Raw genomic sequence first — 25,882 nt, forward strand, 5'->3', positions numbered from 1 at the left:
TGATCAGAGTAAGACTGGGATTTATTTTTTTATTTTTTTTCACAACCCAAATATGAAACAGACTGCAGTACAATCTTAACAATGATACCCATCAACAAACAAGAGGAAAATTAAAAAAGGTAAATGAATGATGAAAAAAATATGTACAAAGAGTTTTCCTGTCGTCACAAACAGTAGCAGAACAGAATATATACAAACATGAAAAACACTACCCTCATTGATCTCAATGTACGTCCTCTCTCTGGATTTTCATTCACTTTGTGGTTTGTAAGTAACAAAGGCTGCACTTTGGCTTTTCATCACCTGTCTTTTCCCATTGACTATAAGGAGCAAGGGAGTTTCCACACGTATACTTCGGAAGTCATATGACTGTATAGGGAGAAGCAAAGAAGAAACATAAAAACATTATATTTATTACACCTATTGTAATGCAAAAAATAAAAATCACTATTGGGTTATTATAACTGTGGCAGATCACAGATAACAGCAGCAAAACTTGTTTATATTTGCTCGATTGTTTAAATATGTACACTACTGTTCAAATGTTTGGGGTCAATAAGTATATTTTTAAAGAATTTAGGTATGCATTAAATTGATCAAAATACTGTTCTCTTGAACTTTCTATTCACCAAAGAATCCTGAAATATTACAAAGTATTACGCAGCACAACAGTTTTCAACATTAATAATAAGAAATGCATCTTCAGCACCAAATCAGCATATTGGCATGATTTCTGAAAGATCATGTGACACTGAAGACTGGAGTAATTTATGCTAAGAATTCAGCTTTGCATCAAAGGAATAAATTACATTTTAAAACATAAAAAAGAAAAGTTTATTTTAATTCGTAATAATGTGTCACAATATTTCTCTTTTTTACTGTATTTTTGATCAAATAAATGCAGCCTTGGTGAGCATAAGGGATTTCCTTTGAAAGCATATTTAAAATCTTAATGACTGCCAAATTTGAAATGGTAGTGTAAGCAGCAGGGGTATAAAACTTTAAAGTATAATGAAATGTATTGTTTACAAACCTTATCTTTATGTGTTACGCTGTGCCGTTTAACCTGTGGTTCAGGAATGACTACAGTATCCCCTATTAAAACACCCCAGCTGTCTGCTGTATTATACACCATGACCACACAGCAGCTCTCATCACTGTCCACCAAGCCAAATGTGCTGCAAGACAAAGACAAGAAAACCATTTTACAATACAATCAGCAACCGCAACCTTCTAGTTTTGTTCATAAATATTTGTGGAGGTTGTTAATGCTGCAGAGGCTTTTAAACTCACAAGGCCATACGGCCCTCTGAGGCCAGGCTGAAGATCACTTTTCCTAGCGCTGCCACCCCGCCGTTGTGGCCATGAGTGAGAGCGGATAAGCTGCGGGGTTCAAGGCTCCCCACGCGGCCTGAGGGAGACCGGAACTGAGGGGAGGAGCACGGGCCCAAAGCAGAGGTACTGAGTGAGGAGAGCATGTTACGAAGACGCCGCGCTTTTACTTTTCCCTGCAACACAGAGAGAGTGGGGTTAATGGGACTTCTAATGGACCTAAAAATTCTCCTGGAAACAACCCAAAAACAACCTTTTCGATCAGATTTTACACAATCAACAGAACTAAATAAAGCTCTGTGCTGCTATCAAATGTGTAGCCAAATTTATTTATTTTTTTCAACAAAATAATCATATACACTGTAATATCTTTGTTTCCAAATGCCCCCCAAAAAAATCAAGATGTGTTAATTAATTTAACACACTTGTAAACACCAAACACCAGTACAATATGCAGATTTTGATCATCATTATCCACACCTGACAGCGACTGGCTGCCACCTAATATTTTCAATTGATGTTTTTGAGTAAGTTGAGTACATTTACTGTACATTTATGCATTTAGCAGACACTTATCTAAAACGACTTAGTGCATTCAGGCTATATATATATATATATACACACACGTTTTTTATCAGTATGCCAGTAAACATTCTCAGATGCTCTTGACACTACTGTTGTCAATAGCTCAGCTCCCGTATATATAAACTGAAAGTGCCTGTTCCACACCAGTATAAACCGTAAAAGTTACAATGTCGTTGTTCACTTCTCTCACCTTATTCTCTATTAACATTATAACCTGGTCTAGGTAATTTAGCAGCAGTTTTTCTCTCTCTCGCGCATCTTCCCAGCCAGGATCCAGAGCTGCAGCACGGCTGAATCCATCCAGAGCTGAACTGTACATCTCCTCATACTGGAACAACTGGTGACAGAAAGGAGTTTCTTAGGTCTGCTTTACACCGTGGAAGTGTAACCGCAGACTGGTTACCAGTTTAAAATATATGGATAAGATGCTGGTTATACTGTGACACAATTGCTGGTGCATTCCCACCAGTTGGAAAAAGTCTGTTAAAGCAACTGATAGAATTGTTACCGTAGCTCTGTTGAAGTGGAGGTCAGGATTCATTGAGGATGCTTTGTCAATTTTCTCCTATAAATATGCACAGATTAAACCACCTCTGAAAACCAGCTTTGGCTAATTAATAAACACAGGAATGTTTGGATGATACATGAGTGAGACAAAGAGGAAATACTCACAGCCTGTGCATAGGCACTGAGGGCTTGTTGAGAGAGCTGTGGGTTTTGTCCACTGGTAAAAAACATGGAGATATACGCGTTCCCTAAAATATCTGTCGGGGTCAAAGCAAAACAGTATACATTTTTTTATTCAAATTTTCTTTTAATAAACCAACATTATAAACTGTCTCTATTCAGAAATGCAGTTAGGAAACAAGCTGTGTTCTGATCGACAGCATGGATATACATTGGAGTTTACTTCACTTGACAAAAGCATTCATTAGAATTAAATTTCACTTAAAAAGCATAGTTCACCTGAAATGGAAGAGTCAGTTATCATTTATTACCTTCATGTCGTTTAAAAACTGACTGACTTTTTAAGATGATACATTTTAAGGAATATTATAAACATTCTTCAAAATATCTTCTTTTATGTTACACAGAGCAGAGAAAGTCATATAACTTTGTAAAGACGTGAGGGCAATTAATTAATGACCTAAATTTAAAAATAGCGCAATACACTCAATTTTGATCCAAATACATTTTACACCTAATGTGTCCTTTCCTGCAATAGCCGTGTTATATACTCACACCACGAAGTCCCATTGGTGACATCGAGTTGCACAGCCTTCTTGGCCAGCTCCACGCTCTCCAGAATGCGTTTGCTCTGCTCCTGTGGATCTTCTTCCGGTGGCAGCCGTCGCAGCACCATAGACAGGCTTCTTAGAGACACTTTGTTCTTACTCTAGATGAAGATAAGACACCAAGAGTTCATCTCTGAGAAGTGCCATATCTAAAGAGACAGACATCCTTAAAGATATCGGGTCTCATTCACTATTACTTGCATGGATTATTGTTTAATCGTTATGTGTATTACTTGTTTGCACAACTTCGGACTAAAAATTCTGCCTAATTCATAATTTAATCTCTGTTCAGCAAACACAATGCTCTTTAAAATCGAGCTGTCACCTGAACGCATGCAGCAAGAGCATGTGCCTTCCTCAAAACCAATTTAAACACAAAAAAATGTCTTTTGTACAGACCTCTCATTACAACTATACATGTTATACAAAGAAACCTAGCAGCTTGAGCTCTATTGCATATGATAAATAAAATTTCATCTTGGTTATAGGCGATTATAATATTGATTATGCACATGCAATGAATGAGACCCATTGTTTTTGGCTGTAATAAAGACTCACCTGCTGTAGTGCACCTGTGAAGCAGGTCTTGGCCGCGGTCAGGTCTCCTTTTTTCCAGTACTGCTCTCCCAGTGTGTTCCAGCCCTCAACCAGACCTGGTTCCAGTTTAACAGCCCGGGACAGACACTCCTCTGAAGTCTGACTGAACCCCGGAGCCACGTTTAGACACCGACCCCGCTGCAGCAGGAACTGAGCACTGTGTTTGTACAAATCTGTTTAAAGTATATAATTAATAAAATAATAACAATACTCTTGTGGCATTTTGAATGGTGCTGAGACAATAATAAAGGACTCTATCGGCATATTTTGAAATGAACTGTCAGAATATAATTTTTTTATACATTAACATTTCTTTGCCATAAAAATTTGTGGAACACAAAGAGATCCCCACCTTCTTTTTCCTCCAGCCTCTTAAGTGTCTTTGCCATTTCTTGAGCAACATCATTCTGTTTCCTACCAGCGTCTTCAACACTGTGCGTCTCAAAGTAACGGTCCCTAAAGGAGTAAAGATCATCTACCAGTTCCTGTGACAGAAACATGCTATTATTACACACCTGCACATTTGACAAGAGATTTATTGCATTAAACCAATAGTTAATAAATTATTTTATCATTTCATCACCCTGAAAAACACAAAAGGAGATCTTAGACAGACTGACAGCCCCAGACAGCACTGACTAGCATTGCAACCTTTTTAATAAAATGAAAGCAAATGGTGACAGAGTTTTTTTTTTTTTTGTATTTGCATTTTTATTTGCATAAAAGAAGAAAGTAAAAGAGATGCTGCTTTCTCTTTAACATGGTCATAATTGTACCTAAATCTTCTATGAAAATGTCAGTAGTAAAAAATAATGCAGTGAATAAAACAACTAGTTATGAGAATAAAGTTGTCATTATAGTGTCATAAAACACAAGATGAAAGCTTCTTACACTGTTTAAAGAAGAACTATAATTATAGTTTTACTGTACAATAAGTGTATCGTGCAGTGAGAGGTAAATGATAGGTAAAACAAACATTACACCACATAAAGGAAAGCACATTAGGTTAACACGATCAGGCTACACTGCGCAGAGTTTAATCAAAAATATCCAGATGCTACTTGCTGTAGAAACCTGTTTGTTCTCCGTTGTTACTCTACAGTTTATCCGCTGTTAAAGTGACAGGAGCTGCAGCAGCCATGTGTACTTTATACACCATCGACAACATCTGCGTGCTGTATATTTATTTTTACCTCACCAAAAGACAGAAAGAAATGGAAGCATGAATCCAAACCTTTAACACTTGCAAGTCATCTTTGTCTGTTGTTTTCTGCTCCCCATCATCAACCTCGGCCATCTTTAACATGTAAAGCAGGACCCGAGCGAGCGTGATAAACACAGACGAGTGTGTTTGGACGCCTCCTATTGGTCAGGAGACAAACTGTTTTGTTGTTGTTATTTTTTGACCCCATCATCAACCTCGGCCATCTTTAACATGTAAAACACTAAATAAATAAATAAATACTTTTTGACCGAAATGTAACGCTTTACATGTTTAAAGACATGAAACTATTTTGGAAATTGGCAAATATTTAATCAATTTTGTTGTATTATTTATAGCCTAAAATGTTTGCACACTTCAGGAAATCACAGCAAAGTACCTGTTTGGAAAACGTCAATAAGAAAGTTTTTTTTTGTATGCATCCATCTCGAACCCATAAACGATAAATAAACACATAAACGAAAAAAAATAAAATTATATATATATATATATATATATATATATATAGAGAGAGAGAGAGAGAGATAGATAGATAGATAGATAGATAGATAGATAGATAGATAGATAGATAGATAGATAGATAGATAGATAGATAGATAGATAGATAGATAGATAGATAAATAAATAGATAGATAGATACTTTTTGGCCGATATGTACCGCTGATAAAAGTTTTTCAAAGAAGCTTTAAACAGCGAATGAAATCGGAAGTAAAAGTGCGCATGCGCGTTTGATCACACGCAGTCATGAGACTCTCTTCAAACACCGGTTATGATATTTCGATGATCTTGTAGTGACAATGGCGTTTTTATCTTTCTTTCTCGGGTTACTGCTCATGACAGTCTCTGAAAACCATGCAGCCGAGAGAATTCAAGCTTTCGTCGTTCCTCACAGTCATATGGATGTTGGCTGGGTGTACACTGTCCAGGTAAAACGCATAAAGCTTGTATGTTTCCTGTGTGGAGCTATCATCATCGGTGCTGTCAAACTTCTCTGTTGTAGGAGAGCATGCACGCATACGCCAGCAATGTGTACAGCAGTGTAGTTGAAGAGCTGTCACGAGTCAAAAGCCGCAAATTCATAGCAGTAGAACAGGAGTTTTTTCGACTCTGGTGGGATAATGTGGCGACAGATTGGCACAAGAAACAGGTAAAGACTTATTCTTATTATTTCTTACCCTTATTAGTTGTCTTAGTGGTTTTAAGTATTATGCAAGGAAGGTAAATCAGTTCAATTATTGTTTAATACTTTTTAAACTGGAGCAGCATGAAAAAAGTGATTTGTTCAATAAGTTAAGTTAAATATGTAAAACAGAATAATATAAAAAAAGATTTAAGTAAATAAAAATAAATCAACAACTTAATATAACAGTAGCTACAGTACTGTAGCAAGTCGAAAAAATAATGTAATATAGAAAATAAATAATTTCTCAATTATATCTTACATTTATTTATAATGATATAAATAAATTTTTCACAGTATAAATTGGGTGTTTTTAGGTATCGCTGAAAATATCTAGCTGCTTTTTCATTTTTGGGATGGGGTTCGTACAAGTATGATCCCGTTTGGGGTTTGTGGCATCTGAAAAACAAACAAACAAACAAATAAATAAATTAACTGGTTTAAGGTGACATGTTTTTATATATCAGGCGAGACAGCTGCTAAAAGAGGGTCGTCTGGAGTTCATAATCGGGGGTCAGGTGATGCACGATGAAGCAGTGACTGATGTAGATGATGCCATTCTTCAACTCACAGGTGCGTGAGCATGAAACACTCCTTACAAATACAGTTGCAATGCGCTGAATTTATATAAAGCTATGTTAAATAGTGTTAACATGTTGCATGCCATGTAGTTATAGATATTCTTATCCCCCTCTTTCTCTCTCTCTTCTTCTGGCTTGTAGTGGGACACGGCTTCTTGTATGAGACTTTTGGTGTTCGGCCACGTTTCGGATGGTATGTCGATCCGTTTGGTGCATCAGCCATCACCCCGGTCCTCTTTGCACTTGCGGGGTTTGACGCTCACCTCATCTCTCGCATCGACTACGACCTTAAAGATGACATGCAGAAAAACAAGGTTGTGCTTTTGCATCATTGGTTTGGTAAAACACATTTATGATACAGCTGTGCTTGTGAAGTTTCTGAAATAAATGCTGCTTACATTATGATGTTATAATATTACATCTGTATTTGTAGAAATTGCAGTTTGTGTGGAGAGGTTCACCATCCTTAAAGGAAAAACAAGAGATATTCACACACACAATGGATCAGTTCAGTTACTGCACACCATCGCATCTCCCCTTCTCTAACAGGTGACGCCCAGTAACTTTTTTTATTTTATTCATTATTATTACTATTTTTATTTTATTTTGTAACCCCTCAGTTGTGGTTTTTGTTTAGCATGAATGTCTAGAAAGTTCTATTAATTTATACACTATTATTCAACATTTGGGGTCAGTTAGATTAATATTATTTGTAACAAGGATGCATTAATTGATCAAAAGTGACTGAAAAGACATTTATAATTTTCCAGGAGATTATCTTTTAAAAAAAAGAAAGCGTTTTTTTTTACTTTATATTGGTCAAAGAATCCCGAAAAAGGAATAAATAATTATTTAAAATATATTAAAGCAAAAAAAGTTTTTTAGTTATAATATTTCATAATATAACTTTGTTCACTGTAATCTTGAGTAAATAAATGTATCCTTGGCGAGCATAAGAATCCAAATATTACATATTCTTACCATCCCCAAACTTTTGTTATAAACAAACTTTTATTAAAACAAAATTCTATATAAAAACAAAAAGAATTAGAAAAAAAAAAGTTTGAGCATGCTCTTACATTGATGATAATTGTGCCCAGGTCTGGGTTTTACTGGAATGGTGTTGCACTGTTTCCGGACCCTCCTAAAGATGGCATATACCCCAACATGAGTCTGCCAGTGACCACAGAAACTGTAGAGCTTTACGCACAGACCATGGTGGACAACATCAAACAGAGGGCCCAGTGGTTCAGAACCAGTCATGTTCTCTGGCCTTGGGTCAGTTCTGCTCCATCATACCACAGAATAACACATACAGTACAGTACTTCATTTCATTTATTCACCAACTTATACAGCATTACAAGGGTTTGTTGTATTTACAGGGTTGTGATAAGCAGTTCTTCAATGCTTCAGTGCAGTTCATGAACATGGATGTTTTAATGAACTACATTAACACGCACAGTGACAAGTATGGAGTTGCAGTTCAGTATGCCACGCTACAGGATTATTTCCAGACGGTGCACCAAACAAATCTGTCCTGGGATGTGAGAGGAAACCAAGACTTCCTTCCTTACTCAACAGGTTTAGAATTAGGATTTTATAGCTACTTCTATAATTGTGACGAACTCTTTTCATAAACTGTGATGATGTGCTTTCAACATTTTATGAGCATTGTTAACACTGCACTTTGTGTCTTATTATAATGCATTAAATTACAAAAGAGTTTGCTTTGTGAGTGTTTCTAACATAATGGCAAAAACAGTGACAGCTAATTTGACATGTTTGTGTCATTTTTTTTGTGGATTCTGAGAACCCTGGAAATGTTAAAAGGGTCCATTAGTGTTTCTCTGCATTTCTAAAAAAACGAATGGTCCTGAAAGGCCTTTTATCCTCATTTTCCAGAACCGTTTCAGGCATGGACGGGGTTCTATGGGTCCAGAAATGTTCTGAAAGGAGTAGCTAGACGAGCGAGTTCCCTCCTGTATGCAGCAGAGTCTCTCTTCACTAGATACCATATCAGCTACCCAGACGGTCCAGTTCAGAGAGAATGGGCTTTGGACAAACTCAAGGCCCTGCGATGGGCTGTCTCCGAGGTGCCTGTTTATGCCACTACCCCTTCCTTTTGAGAAGCATGGAATTTACAGTTTACTTTTATTTAGTTGCAATGATGAACAATGCAATTCATTAATGTTTATTAATGAATTATGTTATGATTCAGGCCCAAATCAAACATGATGCTGCCAAGGCAGTGATCATTTGTGTAAGGCTAGAAACTGAGTGGTCATCATCTCATCTGATTTGTACCAGGTTCAGCACCACGATGGCATCACAGGGACAGAATCCCCTAAAGTGGCTGATATGTACGTGGAGCATCTCATGCAAGGCATGATGGGAGCTGAGGAGCTCTTGGCAGCCATATTCTTGCTTCCACAAACCCTTGAACTTTCCAACGACATCCATCACACACCTCAAACCAGATCCACCACAGTGAACACCGGTACATTTCTTTGTTTTTATTCTCTGAATCTTTCCTCTCAGAATGTGGATCTATATCCTCTGTTCAGATCTGATCTAATTCTGTGGCCAGTGATATGTGAAATGCATTGGACTTATATTTGATAAACTATACATGCATTTAAATATATATATAATTAAATAATTGAATATAATTTATATTGAAAAAAAAACATTTTAACATATATGTGGATTAAATATACCAGGAGCCAGTATATATTAGCTTCCACACCAACTCATGTCATTATTTTTACAGTTACATAAAAACTTAATATAACTAAGTTATGTCTGATAGACAAAGTTGGATTATGGTTTTTAGCCTCTTCTCTTGGTTCTTCATTTTATATATCTTATTAAAATCAATTGTTAATATAGACACAATATACAGTATATAGATAATATTGACAGTTTAAGTACATTTTTAATTATATTTTCAGTCTAAGTGCCAGCATTAGCAGTTATCAGTATTAAAATCTGAAGTGATGTTTATAGGCTAGATTGTCTAATAAAGATATTGTTGTCATTTCAGACGCCGGGAATGTTCTGGAACAGCATATCATCGTCTACAACCCACTTGCCTGGAACATTTCAACATATATTAATATTTCTGTGGCATACGCAGTGGCAGTTGTGCTTGACGATGGTGGAAAGGCAGTACCTGCTCAGGTTGCAAAACATATTTTTCTGTTGATCTCATTCTTTGCTTCTGTCATGACATGTAGCCATCAGTTGTTTCCGTTAATAAGAGACTCAAAAATTAACTGCAGATCCAGCAATCGATGGAGTCTTCCACGGTCTACGATCTGTTCTTCGTTGTTCAGCTGGGCGGACTGCAGTACAGAAAGTACATTGTGCAGTTCCCACAATCCCACTGTGACACTGGATCTGCCTGTGGGGCGACTCATGTGGCCAGAGTAGTGACATTTACAAAGAAGAATGTGAGTCAGTGGAAGAGGACATGTAGGAAGTTTTTACCAGTGCTGAATGAGTGCTACAAACTCATGTTTGACCAAGAGACAAACCTTCTGCACAGCATCACAGACCGGCAAGTTTTCCTTCAGTATGCATCAGATTGCAAAGTTATGTCCAATGGAACATTTCAATGGAATTTCTGACCTAGTCTTTCCATTACAGGTGTGGAAAGATGAGGGTTAGAGTACAGCAGGATTTCTGGGAGTATGAGGCCAATGGGGACATCCACTCCGGGCCGATCTCAGACAACTACATCTTTACTGCCAACGGCTCGGCTATTCCTGCATACAAATCTGTGGCCATGGAGATTGTGCCAGGGAAGGTAGTCTCAGAGATACGCCAGTATTTCTACAGGTAAAAGAAAAAGTGCTTCTCGATATCCTGAAACTATTATGTCTGAATGCTTCTAGGGTTGTTGTTCTCTCTAAAATACAAGGCACCCATTTAAAATACGTCTTTCATTTAAAGTAGGGATGACAAAAAAGAATTATAGTCAATTTGATAAGCCCATAATTAATTTTATGTTAGGGCTGATAACCGAGAAATGGAGATATATAAGCTATGTAACAGGGGCGTAGATTACGTGCTCCCCACCCCTACTTTTAATATCATGTAAATTTGTCCCCCGCACTTTTTCGGTTAAGTGTGTTCGCATAGAGGTTTTCAAGAGCTGGTGTGAATACATTTCAACTCAAAGAGACATGATAGTCTGCGCATGACCTGATATTTTATTTGGACCAAGAATAAGGCGAGATAAAATTCACAGAGCACTAAACACTCACGCAGTGTGTGTTTAATTCAAACTCGAAGCTGGAGGGCGCTCTCGCGCAGAAAGTCATACCAGGACATTCCTAATATAGACAAAAGAATCCAGGGATCACTGTATTTTCACAGAAAACCAGAAACGTTTGGAAACATGAAAAAATTAAACATACGATTGCGACAAGATATGGTTTATTTGTTTTTCCAAGCCATCTCCAGGTAGCCTAATAAATAAAGTAGCCTATATGAACAATGCAGTGCTGTTTGACATATAGCATTTATTACAGAATAGAAACTAGAAACATTATGTGCAATGAATTTATGCACATTATAATGTACAGTATGAAAAACTGATATTCATTTTTACATTTTTATTATATATATATATTACAGCGTTATTAAATTGTTAGTGTTATAAACATTAAGTTTAAATGAAAAAATGTAAAAAGTGGAAGTTAGCATGCACAATGAAATATCCACAACTGACTGATAAAAACCTATATAAATGATTACTATATAAATTGTCCAGCATGAAATTAACATTTAAAAATAATTATTTAAATGCATGTTATTGATCTTATTATGAGCAATTCAGACATGTTTTCAATTCAATCTCATATTTTTTCATATATTTAAATCAAAATGTCATAACTTAAGAATAAAAATTATTTATGGTCACATAAACCACACTTCTTCAATCATTTAGTCTGCTTAAACCCTACCATGATCATCTACAAGCTTGCTTTTTTTATGACTGCGGGTTTTTCTTTTTGAATAATGTTAATTTCTGATTTACACCACAGTATAAAAGAAAAGAATCTGGTGCTATGCCTGTTTCATTGCAACTTTAAACACCACTCACATTTTCTCCCAAAATTCTAGAAATAGTTCTCATTCCTAAAAGTTTGAGTGTTCTCTCTGCAGAGAGGAAGAAGACAAGAACCACACTTATTCTGTGGTCACCAGAGTGCCGGTAGGGTTCGATGGTCGGCTGGCGTGTTTCAGACTGGAGCAGAGCTATAAAGTGGGACCCCTAGAGATGAACAGAGAGACCGTGTTCAGAACCCGCACGAGTCTGAAGAATAACAGAACACTGTTTACTGATAACAACGGCTATCAGATGATGAAAAGAACATATAAGGCCTTTGTGAACAACACAATCCCCCGTGTAAGGTTGCTTTACACGAAAACAAAATTTTCAGATATTAAGAGATATGCTTATCATACATCTGTTGTGTTTACATGCACAGAATTACTACCCAATGGTACGAGCGGCCTACATACAAGATGATTCCAGCAGAGTTGTGTTCCTCAGTGAAAGAGCTCATGGAGTGGCCAGTTTAAGTCAGGGTCAACTAGAAGTGGGGGCTTGCATTTGCTTTTCACACATACTTAGCACTGATCTCTAAGGCCTTACTTAGCTGTTTTCTATTTTACAAATGATTTGTATTTTTTGCACTGTGTGTGTGTGCATCAGGTGATGCTTCATAGACGGCTTTGGAACAACCAGGAGTGGAATCTGGGTTATAACCTGACTCTTAATGACTCTTCTGTGGTGCGGCCTGTTCTCTGGATGATGCTGGGCTCCCCTTCTGCATTGTCATCTATCTACCAACAGGAGGCACTAGAGCTGCAGCACAGACCTGTGGTTATGCCCATTGACCAACCCCGTGAGTCTGCAAACACTGGCATAGCTTTCAGTCTCAGTTCCTCTAAAAAGTGTATTACATTCAGTGTTAACCATCTAATGAGTAACAATAGGAAACATACTGTAGCATACCCTCCATTTATCTTTAATCCAAATGCTTGCCATTAATAATGTACAACTACTTACAAACAGGTGCACTTTGGATTTATATATAAAAAAGTTGTCAGTTAAAAATAGAAATTCCCTCCATTAGCCCAGTACCAAGGTTATTACAGTAAACTAAACTACAGTCATAAAGATGTTTATTACATGAAATATAATAAATTAGAAAAAAACTTTCTGTTAGGTGCCTGTAACGGGGCTGATGGGTCGTGAGACATGCGGATCTATGTGCAAGCTTTTATCACGCAGAGACGTGGTTATAACAGGCACGGGTCAAACACTGGCAAACAGGTGTATAGAGGACAAGGCAAAGAATATTCCTAGGGCAAGCATCGGTCTTTGATGAATGAACAATATCCAGAGGGCTAAGCAAGAGGGGTAATCCAGAATCCAGAGCAAAGGGTCAAAACACGAGTAACAGGGTAAGGCAAGGAAAAGACTAAACTATGAAAACTATAAAATTAAACAAGACTATGAAAACAAACACAGAATGGCTAGGTATCGCAGCTATGGCAGGGAGAGGGATATGTGCAGAACAATACTCGGCAGTGTGTGAGGGGAAGTCCAATGCTTATAAAGCATGTCTGATGATTGTGCTGTGTGTGTGTGTGTGTGTGATTGTTATCAGGTGAATGTGATTGGTGCAATGGAGCATGGGAAATGTAGTCCAGGGTGTACTGTGTAGAGTGAAAGTCTTATTTAGACATCATTTTAATATAATGTACTAAAATTAATAAAACTGAAATAAAAAAAACTGTGTAATCGTACTAAAATAAACTAATAAAATGACAAAATTAGTAAAACATTTAACTGAAATTAAAATGAAAATACAAATACAAACTAATTCAGAATATTGAAAGTAAATACAAAAAAAAAAACACTGCCTAGTACATCTTTCCTTAAAATGTGGAAGCCCTTTTTAACATATATATGCACTCATGCATCATCATGCAAATGACACAGATTTATAGAATGGTGTTTGTATTTAGTGCAACTACTGTTTTATCTCTGTTTGTTCATTAAACACTTTACCTTCATGTATTATTTATGTTATTAGATTTTCATTATTACCTCTTTTTGTCTGAAATTGAATTAATTTCCTCCCATCTTTTATGTATCATAAAAAATAAGAAAACTGATAACAAAATGTGAAGTAACAGTGCTTCACCTAAAGTGTACTGAACAACAATAACATTTCTTTACCATATTTGTGTGTTTTGTACATTTTGATAAGCTAACAGAGACAAAGGAATGTAAACTTTTCCCTTATACAGAAAGGCTGTGGAATCAGAGAGAGAAATTTAGTGGGCCGTTTGTTCAGCCGGTTGTGGTGCCCCAGAACCTCCACATGCAGACCCTGAGCATCCCTGGCTGGAGCTACAGTCCTGATCACAGCCAGCACATCCACCGTCTCAACTCAGGCAGGCCGCAGTATACACATCACAACAAAACAGTCATGCAAATCAGGGATTGATGGAGAGAGTATAAATTCTGCTTATAACCAGAAGCTATATTGAAAATGTATATATTGTGTTTCAAGGTGGAGAGAGAAAGTCTGAGATAGACTTTGACCGTATTCTTTTGAGAATCACACACCTGTATGAAGAGGGAGAAGACCCAGTCCTATCACAACCCACTGATATTAACCTAAAGGTACCTGATGTTTTTATTGGTAGATTTCTTAAACGTCACCATTACAACAGTAAATTCATACATGAATTCATTAACAGGAAGTTATGAGAGGCATAGGTGAAGTAACCAAAGTTCAGGAGCGTTCCCTCACTGGAACGTGGAATATATCAGACCTCCAGAGGTGGAGCTGGAAAACTAATGAAAGTGTACGGAAAGAAGGTGTGATTTCACCCTTGACTGGTTACCACAATGTTTTATCTGACAAGAACTTATATCTGACTGAATAGCTGTAATTAGAAATGTCATTGCTATAAACTACTGTTTTAGGGGAAGTCGTGGCCTAATGGTTAGAGAGTCGGACTCCCAATCGAAAGGTTGTGAGTTCGAGCCTTGGGCCGGCAGGAATTGTGGGTGGGGGGAGTGCATGTACAGTTCTCTCTCCACTCTCAATACCACGACTTAGGTGCCCTTGAGCAAGGCATTGAACCCCCAACTGCTCCCCGGGCGCCGCAGCATAAATGGCTGCCCACTGCTCCGGGTGTGTGCTCACAGTGTGTGTGTTCACTGCTCTGTGTGTGTGCATTTCGGATGGGTTAAATGCAGAGCACAAATTCTGAGTATGGGTCACCATACTTGGCTGAATGTCACTTCACTTCACTTCACTGTTGGTGTTTTTTTTCTCTGTTGACAGAGCACAAGGATTTTTTCAGTAGCACAGCCCAGGACTTCAACGTGACCATTTATCCGAAGGAGATCAGAACCTTTTTCATTTACTTTAAATAGACAGATTTGCCAAATCAGATTTTTGTCTTCTGTGAAGATTCGTTAAGATTAGTTCTAAATTGCGTAGTTCTAAATTGATTTTAAGATGTGTACGATCTGAATCACCTTTTTAAAATGTGCTTTATTTTTTCTTATGAAATGATTAAAGATAATGTTAAGCATCACACATTTTGTGAAGTGTTTAGACTCATTTGTGTTCTTTGGTTATTTAGAAAGTACATATACAATCTTAACATCAGGTCAGTGGGTGGGTGTGAACTTTATTCAATTCAATGCAAAAACTTTTATTTCACCACTGATACATTAATAGCATTGCTTTTGTTTTCACATTGGCTTAAAGCAGTATTCCACATCAGAATGAGACTTCTTTCGTAATGCCCACACCTGTATGACTTTCACTGTATTACTTTTTTTTTAGTCTACATTGTATAATAGAAGTCAATGGGCTCCAATTTAGTTTGGTTCCCAACATTCCTCATAATATCTTTTGAATGAAAGCAGTATGAAGATAGAAACAGAAAAAGATAGGTGGGGGATTTGTCAACACATACAACTCATACAACAGTATGAAGACTGTAACTAGATAGATTTTATTTTATATTGTTTATTACATTTGCTTATTCAATTTTAATCACTTTTAAAATATTATTTTTAGAAATGTTATATGTTATTGTATTGTAAAAGTGATTGAAATATATATTCATACACAATTATGTTAATTCAGATGTAGGTCTGAGACAAAAAGAAAATTTAAAAAACTGTTTAAAGACAAGATGTTTTAATGTTCTCTAAATATTTGTATATAGATATATAAGTGATATGTTTGGTATAATGTATTAACATTTCATAATGTGCTCTAAGATTTAGTTTTAGATTAGTATTATTAGCCTTTTTGGATGCACACACTCCCACTTTCATTGCGCAGCTGTGGGTGGCGTCATAACGATGACAGGCTGAAAAAGACAAAAAAATGGATTACAGTCAGGAACTGTGCATCATTCACACTGCTCACCATCATTGACAGATATATGAAATGAGTGTTACTTACCACATGAGATCTGGGAGCGCAGCAAGGAATCACCTTGCAGCAGTACACAGCTATTGTGATGGAGAGGACAATCTGAGTCACCTCCATCAGCTGATCTATTGAATACTGAAGAGCAAATCCTTTCTGTAAGCAAAGAGGATAAACAATATCTAAATATGCACTGACCACCCGCAACATTAAAACCACTTGCCTCATATATAATTCCCCTTTGTGCTGCCAAACCAGCTCTGATTCGTCAAGGCACAGACTCCACAAGACCTCTGAGCATGTCCTGTGGTGTCTGGCACAAAGACATTAGCAGCAGGTTGGATTTGCTGGTCCAGCACCACCCATAGATGCTCAATTGAGATCTGGGAATTTGGAAAACAGGGCAACACCTTGAACTCTCTTCTGTTCCTCAAACCATTCCTAAACAATTTTTGCAGTGTGTCAGGATGTATTATCCTGCTAAAAGATGCCACTGCCTTCCGGGAACACTACTGAAGGGGTGTACGTGATCTGAAACAGTCTTTAGGCAGTTGGTACTTGTCAAAGTAAGACCCACATGAATGCCAGGAGCCAAGGTTTCCAAGCAGAATATTACCCAGAGTAATCCAATGCGTCCACCAATCTGTCTTCTAGTGCATACTGCTTCAATCTCTTCCTCAGGTAAAAAACGCATAGGAACCCGGTCATCTAACTGATCTAAATGTGATTCATTTGACCAGGCTACTTTCTTCCATTAGTTCATGGCACAGTTCAGGCATCATGCAGACTATGACTGGTCTGTGGCTATGCAGGCCCATCTGAACCAAACTGCAACCCGCATTTACTTTTGCAGCATTTCTAGCTACAATATCTCTCTTGTGAAATCGGACCAGACAAGGCTAGCTTTCGCTCCCTATCTACAAGGGGGCCTCGGGCATTCAAGATCCTGAAGCTGGTTTACCGGTTGTCCTTCCTAGCACTTTTGGTAGGCAACCACTACATTTTGGATAAGTGAGGAGAACTTTTCCTGAAATGGAACCCCATCCCAACTTTGATTCTATAAACAAATAACATAATGATTTGAAAAGCATACAGTGAGACTAAGAACATTAAAAATGTATATTTAAAATAGTTTTCTTACCTCTATTTGTATGCATATGTTATTTTCATGTGTTATCTCGCTTTGATTATAATGATACCAGCAGCCTGAGTCTGAATATGGCTCAGCAATAGTTCCCAGAAAACAGAAGGTATATGCCACACACGTGACCACCTGCATTCCCAAACAAGCCTTAAGCTGTTGAGAAATAAAACGACAAACACACTCAGGAATTATTATTTCTAAGTGCCTCTTCAGTGATACATTCAGAGTGGGAACTCAGAAATTCACTGGATAGGCTACATTCTGCATATAGTGCATAACTGGCATCCATGGTACATAATTTTAATAATATTTCATAATTTTTGCTGTGTCCAGATTAGGGATGGAACGATTACCGGATTGACAATAAATCATGATAAAATTCCCCACAGTTAGTAGTCTGCGCTCTTAAAAACTCACTGTTGGCAGGTGAAGTTTCTGCGATGCAATGGCCACACTGCCAGAAATAATGCCCTGTTTAAAGGAAACATAGTGGCAAGTTATATTGTATATATACACACACATATATATATATATATATACAAGGGTTATTTTGTTAGCTGGTTAACATGCATGCATAATATATATATATATATATATATATATATATATATATATATATATATATATATATATATATATTTATATTTATGCATGCATGCATGTTAACCAGCTAACAAACTTACCATTGCTTAAGATCGTCAAACAATATGAAAACAGTTGTACATATTGTACAATTCAAACATATTAAAATAAAAACATATAAAATGGACACTTACAACACATGAAAACGCCACCATGAATCTATAGAACGCAGATAGTCCTTTATAAAAGTAATAAAACGGAATTTGGCTAACAACGAAGAAGACAGTGAGCGCGATCTCGGTGACCTGCGGGATGAGAAAAATCAGCCTTCATTAGATGTGTTTGAGACTAACTTACATTGTATTCTATTTCAATATAAAGTTCACGTGTAACGTTACCCCTAAAATCTTGGGTTCTGCCTCCAGGAATTTGTATTTTTGTCTGTGGTTCTTCTGGAAAGTAACTTCCAGTAATGTCCCGGCCTCGGCCGAGCCGCTCGCGCTCTGCGCTGCAGCAACCGCCGGAGCAGCGCCACAAACCTCGGGCTCTTCGGGTCCAACTTCGCCTGGGTGTTTATTAAAACATCGTCAGAAGTTTAGCATCAGTTCTGGCTCTGCTGGTTTAAAATGCCAGTTTATAAAATACACATGATTTTATTTATAAGATATCTTACTGGTCATTTTCTTCTGCGGGTCTTCAATACAAGCGTTCAAAACAATCGCTAGTGTATTGCGGCCAAAACCCCTTAAAAAGACTCCGTTGTGGGGTTATCGGAATGTGTCCGCCCCCTCCCATCTGGAGCATCAAGACTTCCTACAGTCTTTCGACATTACAGCTGGAAAGGCTAAACCTGTAACCACAGACGGTTTTACAGTGCGTTTTTCCTCAATGCTTTTTTTAAAGTTAGCAAAAAACGATGTCAACCAAGCTGTAGCCTGTGTAGGGTAGGACAAGGCTATATAAAAGCATTAGAAAACATACAGAATTGTAAACGAAAATAGAAGGCTATTTAAAGAGAAAGCCAACTTGTCGGTGTCTATATTAATAGTCTAAATGATATGAGACAAAGAAGGCGTAGCTGTATTCAGTTCCTCTCTTTATTTTTTGACAAATGTAAAATGTTTTTCTCTGCGTTCACTACTGTCTTTCCTGACCTAATTTCCCGGGAACCCTTAAAGTTCCCAAAGTTGCACACATGAGCTCTCGAGCGCCACTCCTCTATTACAAGTCAATTTGAGTCTCTCAAGACGTGCATCATTATTAAAATCAAAAGCATATTTTAGGGGATATCTTTCTTTTGATCTATGTTGCTTATGTGTTTGTTTTATTAATTTATTCATTTATTTATTTATAAGAAATTGATTAAACTATATATATATATATATATATATATATATATATATATATATATATATATATATATATATATATATATGGGTGTGTGTGTAATTTTATTTATTATACACTCAACCAAGTAGCCTAAATAAATGCTAGTAAATAAATGCTAGCAAATGGTATTTTAATAAAAAATCTAAATAAATTTCATAACATATGACAACGTCATTTTAAACTAATAAGCAGGCAAGACGATTTGTAACTTGCAAAATAAGGTTGATAGTGGCTGCATGTGTGACATCACTGTATCAATCCCACTCAGTCACAGAATGTGGCTTTTAGCAACAAGCATATTTAAATAAACATTCTTCATAACAATAGGCCTAAATATGATTATAAATGGCTTAAAAGTTAGTTTACATACTAATACATTTCACTTATATTTATTGATAAGTGAAAAAAATGATATTCTATAATCCCTTGCTTTTCTGCTTTTGCAGTTTCCATGCTTGTGTTCTGGAGCACTCACACGCTCGGGATAGCACCACAGAACTCGTCAACTCAGTCATACAAACAAAAACCTCCAATTTTCGTTGGTTCCACTTGTCCAAGGAATTAATTTAATGCAAGTGAACTGCTTTTCACATAACACAACAACGATGTGCAAGGTTAGAAAGACAACAGAACCCAATTTAAACCCGTCCCCATGATAATGCATTGTTTATTACATTTCTATTTAGTGCTACATATTAAATATCAAATAATCATAATCACTGGTTTTTGAACAAATATATTTTTTTTATTTTTAACCAAAACTCCATATTAGTCCCAGTATTCAGTGCATAAATGTATCTTCAGATCACAATACAGTTTAGTAAAGCTCTTCAGGTTTAAAGAAAAATTTGGAAAACAATTGAACAGAGCAGAATGAATACAACTGTAGGACACAACTGCTTTTAAAATCCTTTCTACCATTAATTAAACAATGTAAGCAACAGAATTCCCTTTTAAAGGTTTTAAGGCCCCTTTGGAAAGAATATAGCACAGGGCATATTGATCAGAGAAACAATGGCTTGTCAGCCTATCACAGAAAATGTATTTGATGTATAACAGATAGTGAAGAGCACTTATAGAAAAAAGCACTTTCATTTAAGATGGTAACAGTAGATTAATGCACTTCCTTCTGTAATGCCAGTATAAGGTTAGATTCTTTACAAAAGGGAATTAGTATGCAAATGCAGGCTCAATAAGGCATGCACTAAGCCAACTGTTTGTCTGGTTCTATTTTTATCTTACAGTGATGAGAACTTGTGATGGCAACTTCAGCTTGTGTTAGGATGTGACATAGTGTCCATGCATAGTACACATTGTTTGGACAGATCCTAGGCCATCCATGTTCATCAGTATATATAAGTAACATTCACTTAAGACATAAGTGTTTAACAGCATTATGATTCCTTTAAACTGGAATTGCCGGTATTCTCATAAATCTCAACTTGCAGGCCTCTATAGTGACTGGTAGCCATCCGTCCTCTGTTTCTTTCTGATGAGGAAAAAAATGACTGCAATGATGATGAGTAAGATGAGGATTATAATCACGGTGATGGCAACGCGGTAGTTAGGTTGATCAGCCTTGCATAGTTCAGCTGTTGTACAAACACAAATAGAGCACAATTAACTTGTATCTCACTGTAAGAAATAAAAATTAAGTCAATATTGTAGCTGAAAAAATTTAAAGCTGGTATACACTGCATGAGTTTACAAATTTGGACAGATTTTAAAACACTAGGCATCATAAGCTTATGACTTTGTAAATGCTTACAGAGGAAAAAAATGGCCATCGTACACTAAACAACGGAGGAGTTACAAGTCGTTCTGAACACAACAAACTCACACAGAAACATGCATCATTGCTTGGAGATGCATAATAAATGAAAATAACCCCGTTTCTGAATATGCCCACTTCCATTCAATATAGTAGGTGAAAAAAAAAAAAAAAAAGAGTATGCGAGATGAGTAGTATTTTCAAATTCACAGTATTTAATAAGTGCATCGATGACCTTCTAATTCTGGTGAGATTCAATGCATCTGATGGACACTTTCCTAGTGAAATAGGCCCTGGAAGTGGATTTGTGAATGGCAGTGTAGCAATGCAAATGACAATTACATTATATTTAGTCATTTAGCAGACACTTTTATCCAAAGTGACTTACAAATGTAATAGGACACATTACAGCGACAACATGGCAGATGTAGTTTGTCTAAATGGTCACAAAGCAACTTTTAAACCAAATGTAGTATCTATTATACAACATTCAATTTTGGACACAGCGTATGTGTTAATCTAAAATTAACAAAAAATTTCAAACAAACTGGATGGTATTGTAAGCATGTGCTATCATTAACTGGATGTTTTTCTGTGAAATAGGTCCAAGTCCCATATACTGGCTGTGACCTTCGGCAGCTAACAAAGTGGGCCAATGGTTGTGCAGTGTATTCCAACCTTAAATTGCAATAACTGAAGTGACGTGACATACAGCCAAGTATGGTGACCCATACTCAAGACTTCGTGCTCTGAATTGAACCCATCCAAAGTGCTCGCACACACACACACACAGCAGTGAACACACACACTGTGAACACACACAATTTGTGCCACGGGGAGCAGTTGGGGGACCTCAGTCGTGGTATTGAAGGTGGAGAGAGCACTGTACATTCACTCCCCAAACCTACAATTCCTGCTGACCGGAGACTCGAACTCGCAACCTTTGGATTAAGAGTCCAAATCTCTAACCATCAGGCCACAACTTCTGTTGTGTATCTGAATAAATACACAATAGATATACATAATACTTATATGCAGTTGATCTGTAACAACTGCTCATTTTCAGTTGTGTTGGAGATAATTTTTTTTAAATTTGCATGACATTTAAAGCTAACAAGTCATGTCAAATAATAAAAAATAAGAAAATTAATATGAGTTTTATGAAAAAGTAGCAGACTTTCATTTAAAAATAAATATGCAGGAAATAAAATGGCCTTTGAAATTAATGACAAGCAAGGCATAATCTTAGTACCATTTGTTTAGAGTCATCTGGCTGGTCTAACTGGCTCTTTTGTATTGCCGTGACAATTTAAAAACAAGTTTAATGAAGTATGTAGGACATAAGGTATACAGTGCATAAAAAGGCAATTAGTCATGACTTGATTTAGCTTGTAACATAAAGAAGAGGTTTTTTAAGTAAAACACTACAAGGATGGAGTGCTTGAAGATATTGAAGCATAATCACTCTACACTTACATGGTCCGAATTCCTTGTTTTTGAATTCAAAGGCTTGAAACTTGGTATGGGTCAGGTCCAGACTAACACCATTTCCCATGTAGAGCGTCACAGACTGGCAGGAGTAAGAGTGACCCGGTTCCACCGAAAACAGCTCAAGAGATTCGTTCTTCCCAGAGTATTCAATTGACTCTTTGTTGAAAAAAAAACAAATAATTGGATCAGAGTTGGCATGGATGTGCATAACATGATGAAAACATTAACCAAGTCTCTCCCTTTTCTTAATCCCATATTTTTGATAATAATAGTCAAAAGATTTTCCAAACACTTCCACTACGACTCAGTCTTGCAAGGTCAAATTAGTATTTTTCTAATTAAAAATGAAGTGAGGGAAAGACATTTTATTACTGTATCCAAAATGAGACTTATACTTCCTCAGCAATGTGACATTTATTGTTGCCAGACTGGTTGACCCACATGGCCTAGTGTTTGTTTGTTTTACAGAGGCTTGGCAATTTATATCATTCTGAAAGGATTTTCTGTCTGTTGTAAGAATTCTGTCTTCAGTATATTATTCTTTATTTAAATAAATTGAGGATGTGTGTTGATGTAGGTGTTTAACAAGGCAAATAGCACTAGTCATATATAGCGAGAACATTTACCTCCTGTTTTGAAGGCATAGGTCAAGTCGTACTCCACAAGCTCCACATAGACCTTTTTTATCGTCTCATTCTGGAAAGTAAGAGGAAAAGATTATTAGAATGTAAACTGGAATACACAAGCACAATAGAATAAGAGCAATAATGTATTCCAAAACCATTGCATACATTACAAAACAAATAAATTTTGAAAACCAGAATAAATTAAATACAAATGTCTGTCACAAAATTATATTAATATTAATACCTTAATATTGTACACAACAACATAATCAATAAACCTGTCCCTTAATGAGTAACAAGTCACATTACCACAGTCAACCTGATGAAAACACACACCTCCCTGTAAGATTTTTTTCATAAAATGCTGCTGAGAGGTAGCTCAGGTTTTTATCAGACATAATTTAGCAGGTCTTTTATAATTCATCCTCATGTGCCTCAAAGTTCCCATTTTTTAAACCACACAAACTCAGGTTGTACTGAAAGACACATTACCTTTTTTTTTTGTCAAAAAAAGATAACTGGCTAATTTGAATGCAAAACTCTTGAAAATCTTCTAGATAAAAAAAAAGGTTGTGTTATGAAATCTTTTGTTGCCAGTTGGCACATTTGAAGCATATCATTTTAAGTAACGAACATTTAGAAAATCCATAAACAGACTTACATGTCTAAATTTCAGGATAAACTGGCCTTCAGTGAAATATATAGTGATAACAGAGGCTCTGTCCCCACATTCTCCACTGACATTGGTTTTGTGTGGCTGAACAATGAATGTGTCATTAACCTAGGAAACACATGTTTCAGAATAAAGAATATTTATATGTAATATGAAAGAATCATGCAGTAGTCAGTGTGAAAGATTCAAGTTTCTTAGATATAAGCAGGAATCATATATGGATGTATATCTATCACTCCAACAGAAAACATCTTACCGTGCCGTTCCTCACATGGATCCCTATTGCCAAATCAACCATAGAACATAGTTTGCCATCTAAACTAAAATTATAATGGCCCACCACCAGTTTGGTGGGTGGCGTTGGAGATGGTATTGGAGTTGTGGTTTTTGGACCAAGAGTTGTTGTGGTCGTCTTGCTGGTTGTTGGGGTCGGCTTGCTGGTTGTTGGGGCCGGCTTGCTGGTTGTTGGGGCCGGCTTGCTGGTTGTTGGGGCCGGCTTGCTGGTTGTTGGGGCCGAGTCAGGAGCTAAACTATATTCACCTGAGGTGAGAGCTGAGGAGGATCAGACAGAGAATGTGAGAAAATGTTTCCCCAAATGTAAACTAAGTCTGTCAAAACCTTAAGTGACATCCTCAATTAGAACAAATTTTCACATTTAAAAAAAAAACTAAAAGTAGTAAAAAGTAAAGTAGTAAAAAGCAGACACACAAAACATGGAGTGCCATTTACATGCATTTATTCACTTCCTCCATAGCCTGTCACAAGTGTAGGCTACACAAGTGAAAATTTTCCAACAGGGAAATGTGATAAATTACTTCAGCCGATTTCACTTGATGTCTGATGGTTAGATTAGCCGCAGAAAATAAATGTAAGTGCTGACAATGTGACTGACACTCTCTTTTCCTGGAAAGTTTCGCAGGTTCGTGTTCACCAGACAAAAACGTACACTTGTGAAAATAACTGCACTTATCCAAAAAAATCCATTAGTGTTGAAAGATTACTGAATTGCACGAACTTGTGATAAACGATTGTAATCAAGTAAGGTACTTTGTCCAAAAACTGCAATAAAACGGACTGATTTCTGCAATAAGGAAGTAGTTGTGCTCCTAGATAGGCTACTGTAGAACTGACAGAAAAATCGAACTAATATTTAAAGGTTCACCTTAGGGTTTGTTTTAGTAACGTTAGTAGTACCAACCTATATTCAGTTCAAAAATAGAATCGAAAGTACGGTATTTTCCGAAAAGTATTCCAAATAAGAAATCTCTTTCCGGTCTTTTAAAATGAAAGTCGTTCTTATGAGTAAAACCTGGCGTCAGATTGAAGATATGCATTTGATTTTATCTTACACTAATCACAACTTGCCTTCTTCCATATTGCTGAAAAAAGGTTTTGTAGGCCAATTGGTTTGCACCTTTTCGGTTGTAGTACAATAATAAGTTCCCTTAAATCTTTTTAAATATGGTGTGTCAGAGTTCATAACTATCACAGTATTTAACTAATGGTGAACACAGGGTAAATGCATATTTTAAATCGATTAATGCAATAAAATAATCTGCTTTACCTGTTGCAGCCATGCAAAGCACGATCAATGATAATTCGTATTTCATTTTCGCCCTTATTCCGATGCACCTGACACAAAAAAAACTTGCTGGATTGTGTGCTCTAAAGTGGCGCGAGTATCTGGGGTTGAAAGCCTGTCGCACACTGCCCTTTTCCGCCTGAAAAAAACCTCATATAAAGTGAAGGAAGTGTTTGTCCAATCACATCTCTAGTGAGGTATTCAGCGTCCCAGAAATTCAATACAGTGACCGAGTTAGATTTGTAGAAAGCGAAAATTAACAGATGTTAGAATTTGGTCAGTGTTATATCTATATTTCTTGTTGGAACATTTTGGCTAGAAGTACTGCTTTTATGAGATATTC

At 36.7% G+C, this 25,882-nt stretch overlaps 4 protein-coding genes across 5 annotated transcripts; 1 reads left to right on the forward strand and 3 right to left on the reverse strand.

Moving 5' to 3' along the window:
- Positions 1–16: 16 nt before the first annotated feature.
- ttc5 (tetratricopeptide repeat domain 5) lies at positions 17–5,195 on the reverse strand. The gene is made up of 10 exons (XM_059525757.1): positions 5,044–5,195; positions 4,162–4,294; positions 3,771–3,982; positions 3,160–3,313; positions 2,590–2,681; positions 2,426–2,482; positions 2,108–2,254; positions 1,294–1,508; positions 1,034–1,178; positions 17–369 (listed from the first exon to the last, which is right to left on the reverse strand). The coding sequence occupies exons 1-10, from the start codon at positions 5,113–5,115 to the stop codon at positions 250–252; spliced, it is 1,347 nt and encodes a 448-aa protein (XP_059381740.1). The 5' UTR covers positions 5,116–5,195; the 3' UTR covers positions 17–249.
- Positions 5,196–5,739: 544 nt separating this feature from the next.
- Positions 5,740–15,430, forward strand: man2b2 (mannosidase, alpha, class 2B, member 2). The gene is made up of 19 exons (XM_059525797.1): positions 5,740–5,957; positions 6,032–6,178; positions 6,679–6,784; positions 6,934–7,106; positions 7,226–7,341; positions 7,893–8,070; positions 8,176–8,374; positions 8,696–8,886; positions 9,101–9,290; positions 9,837–9,973; positions 10,075–10,352; positions 10,442–10,633; positions 11,966–12,209; positions 12,292–12,402; positions 12,519–12,711; positions 14,126–14,272; positions 14,392–14,504; positions 14,582–14,702; positions 15,175–15,430. Exons 1-19 carry the CDS (start codon positions 5,829–5,831, stop codon positions 15,264–15,266), a joined length of 3,057 nt encoding a protein of 1,018 aa, XP_059381780.1. The 5' UTR covers positions 5,740–5,828; the 3' UTR covers positions 15,267–15,430.
- Positions 15,431–16,027: 597 nt separating this feature from the next.
- LOC132128551 (uncharacterized) lies at positions 16,028–18,884 on the reverse strand. The gene is made up of 7 exons (XM_059540181.1): positions 18,681–18,884; positions 18,406–18,572; positions 18,130–18,312; positions 17,843–17,926; positions 17,423–17,578; positions 16,315–16,437; positions 16,028–16,219 (listed from the first exon to the last, which is right to left on the reverse strand). Exons 1-7 carry the CDS (start codon positions 18,685–18,687, stop codon positions 16,181–16,183), a joined length of 759 nt encoding a protein of 252 aa, XP_059396164.1. The 5' UTR covers positions 18,688–18,884; the 3' UTR covers positions 16,028–16,180.
- Positions 18,885–20,120: 1,236 nt separating this feature from the next.
- On the reverse strand, positions 20,121–25,699 carry cd68 (CD68 molecule). 2 transcript variants are annotated; one of them, XM_059525814.1, is made up of 7 exons: positions 25,522–25,699; positions 24,476–24,509; positions 24,214–24,439; positions 23,946–24,065; positions 23,285–23,354; positions 22,644–22,814; positions 20,121–20,988 (listed from the first exon to the last, which is right to left on the reverse strand). In XM_059525814.1, exons 1-7 carry the CDS (start codon positions 25,565–25,567, stop codon positions 20,849–20,851), a joined length of 807 nt encoding a protein of 268 aa, XP_059381797.1. In that variant the 5' UTR covers positions 25,568–25,699; the 3' UTR covers positions 20,121–20,848. The 2 variants fall into 2 exon arrangements, with proteins under 2 accessions (XP_059381797.1, XP_059381791.1); XM_059525808.1 differs by having other exon boundaries at positions 24,214–24,509; positions 25,522–25,695.
- Positions 25,700–25,882: the final 183 nt, after the last annotated feature.

This window comes from Carassius carassius, chromosome 3 (assembly GCF_963082965.1).
Source record: "Carassius carassius chromosome 3, fCarCar2.1, whole genome shotgun sequence".
NCBI classification, from domain to species: Eukaryota; Metazoa; Chordata; class Actinopteri; order Cypriniformes; family Cyprinidae; genus Carassius; species Carassius carassius.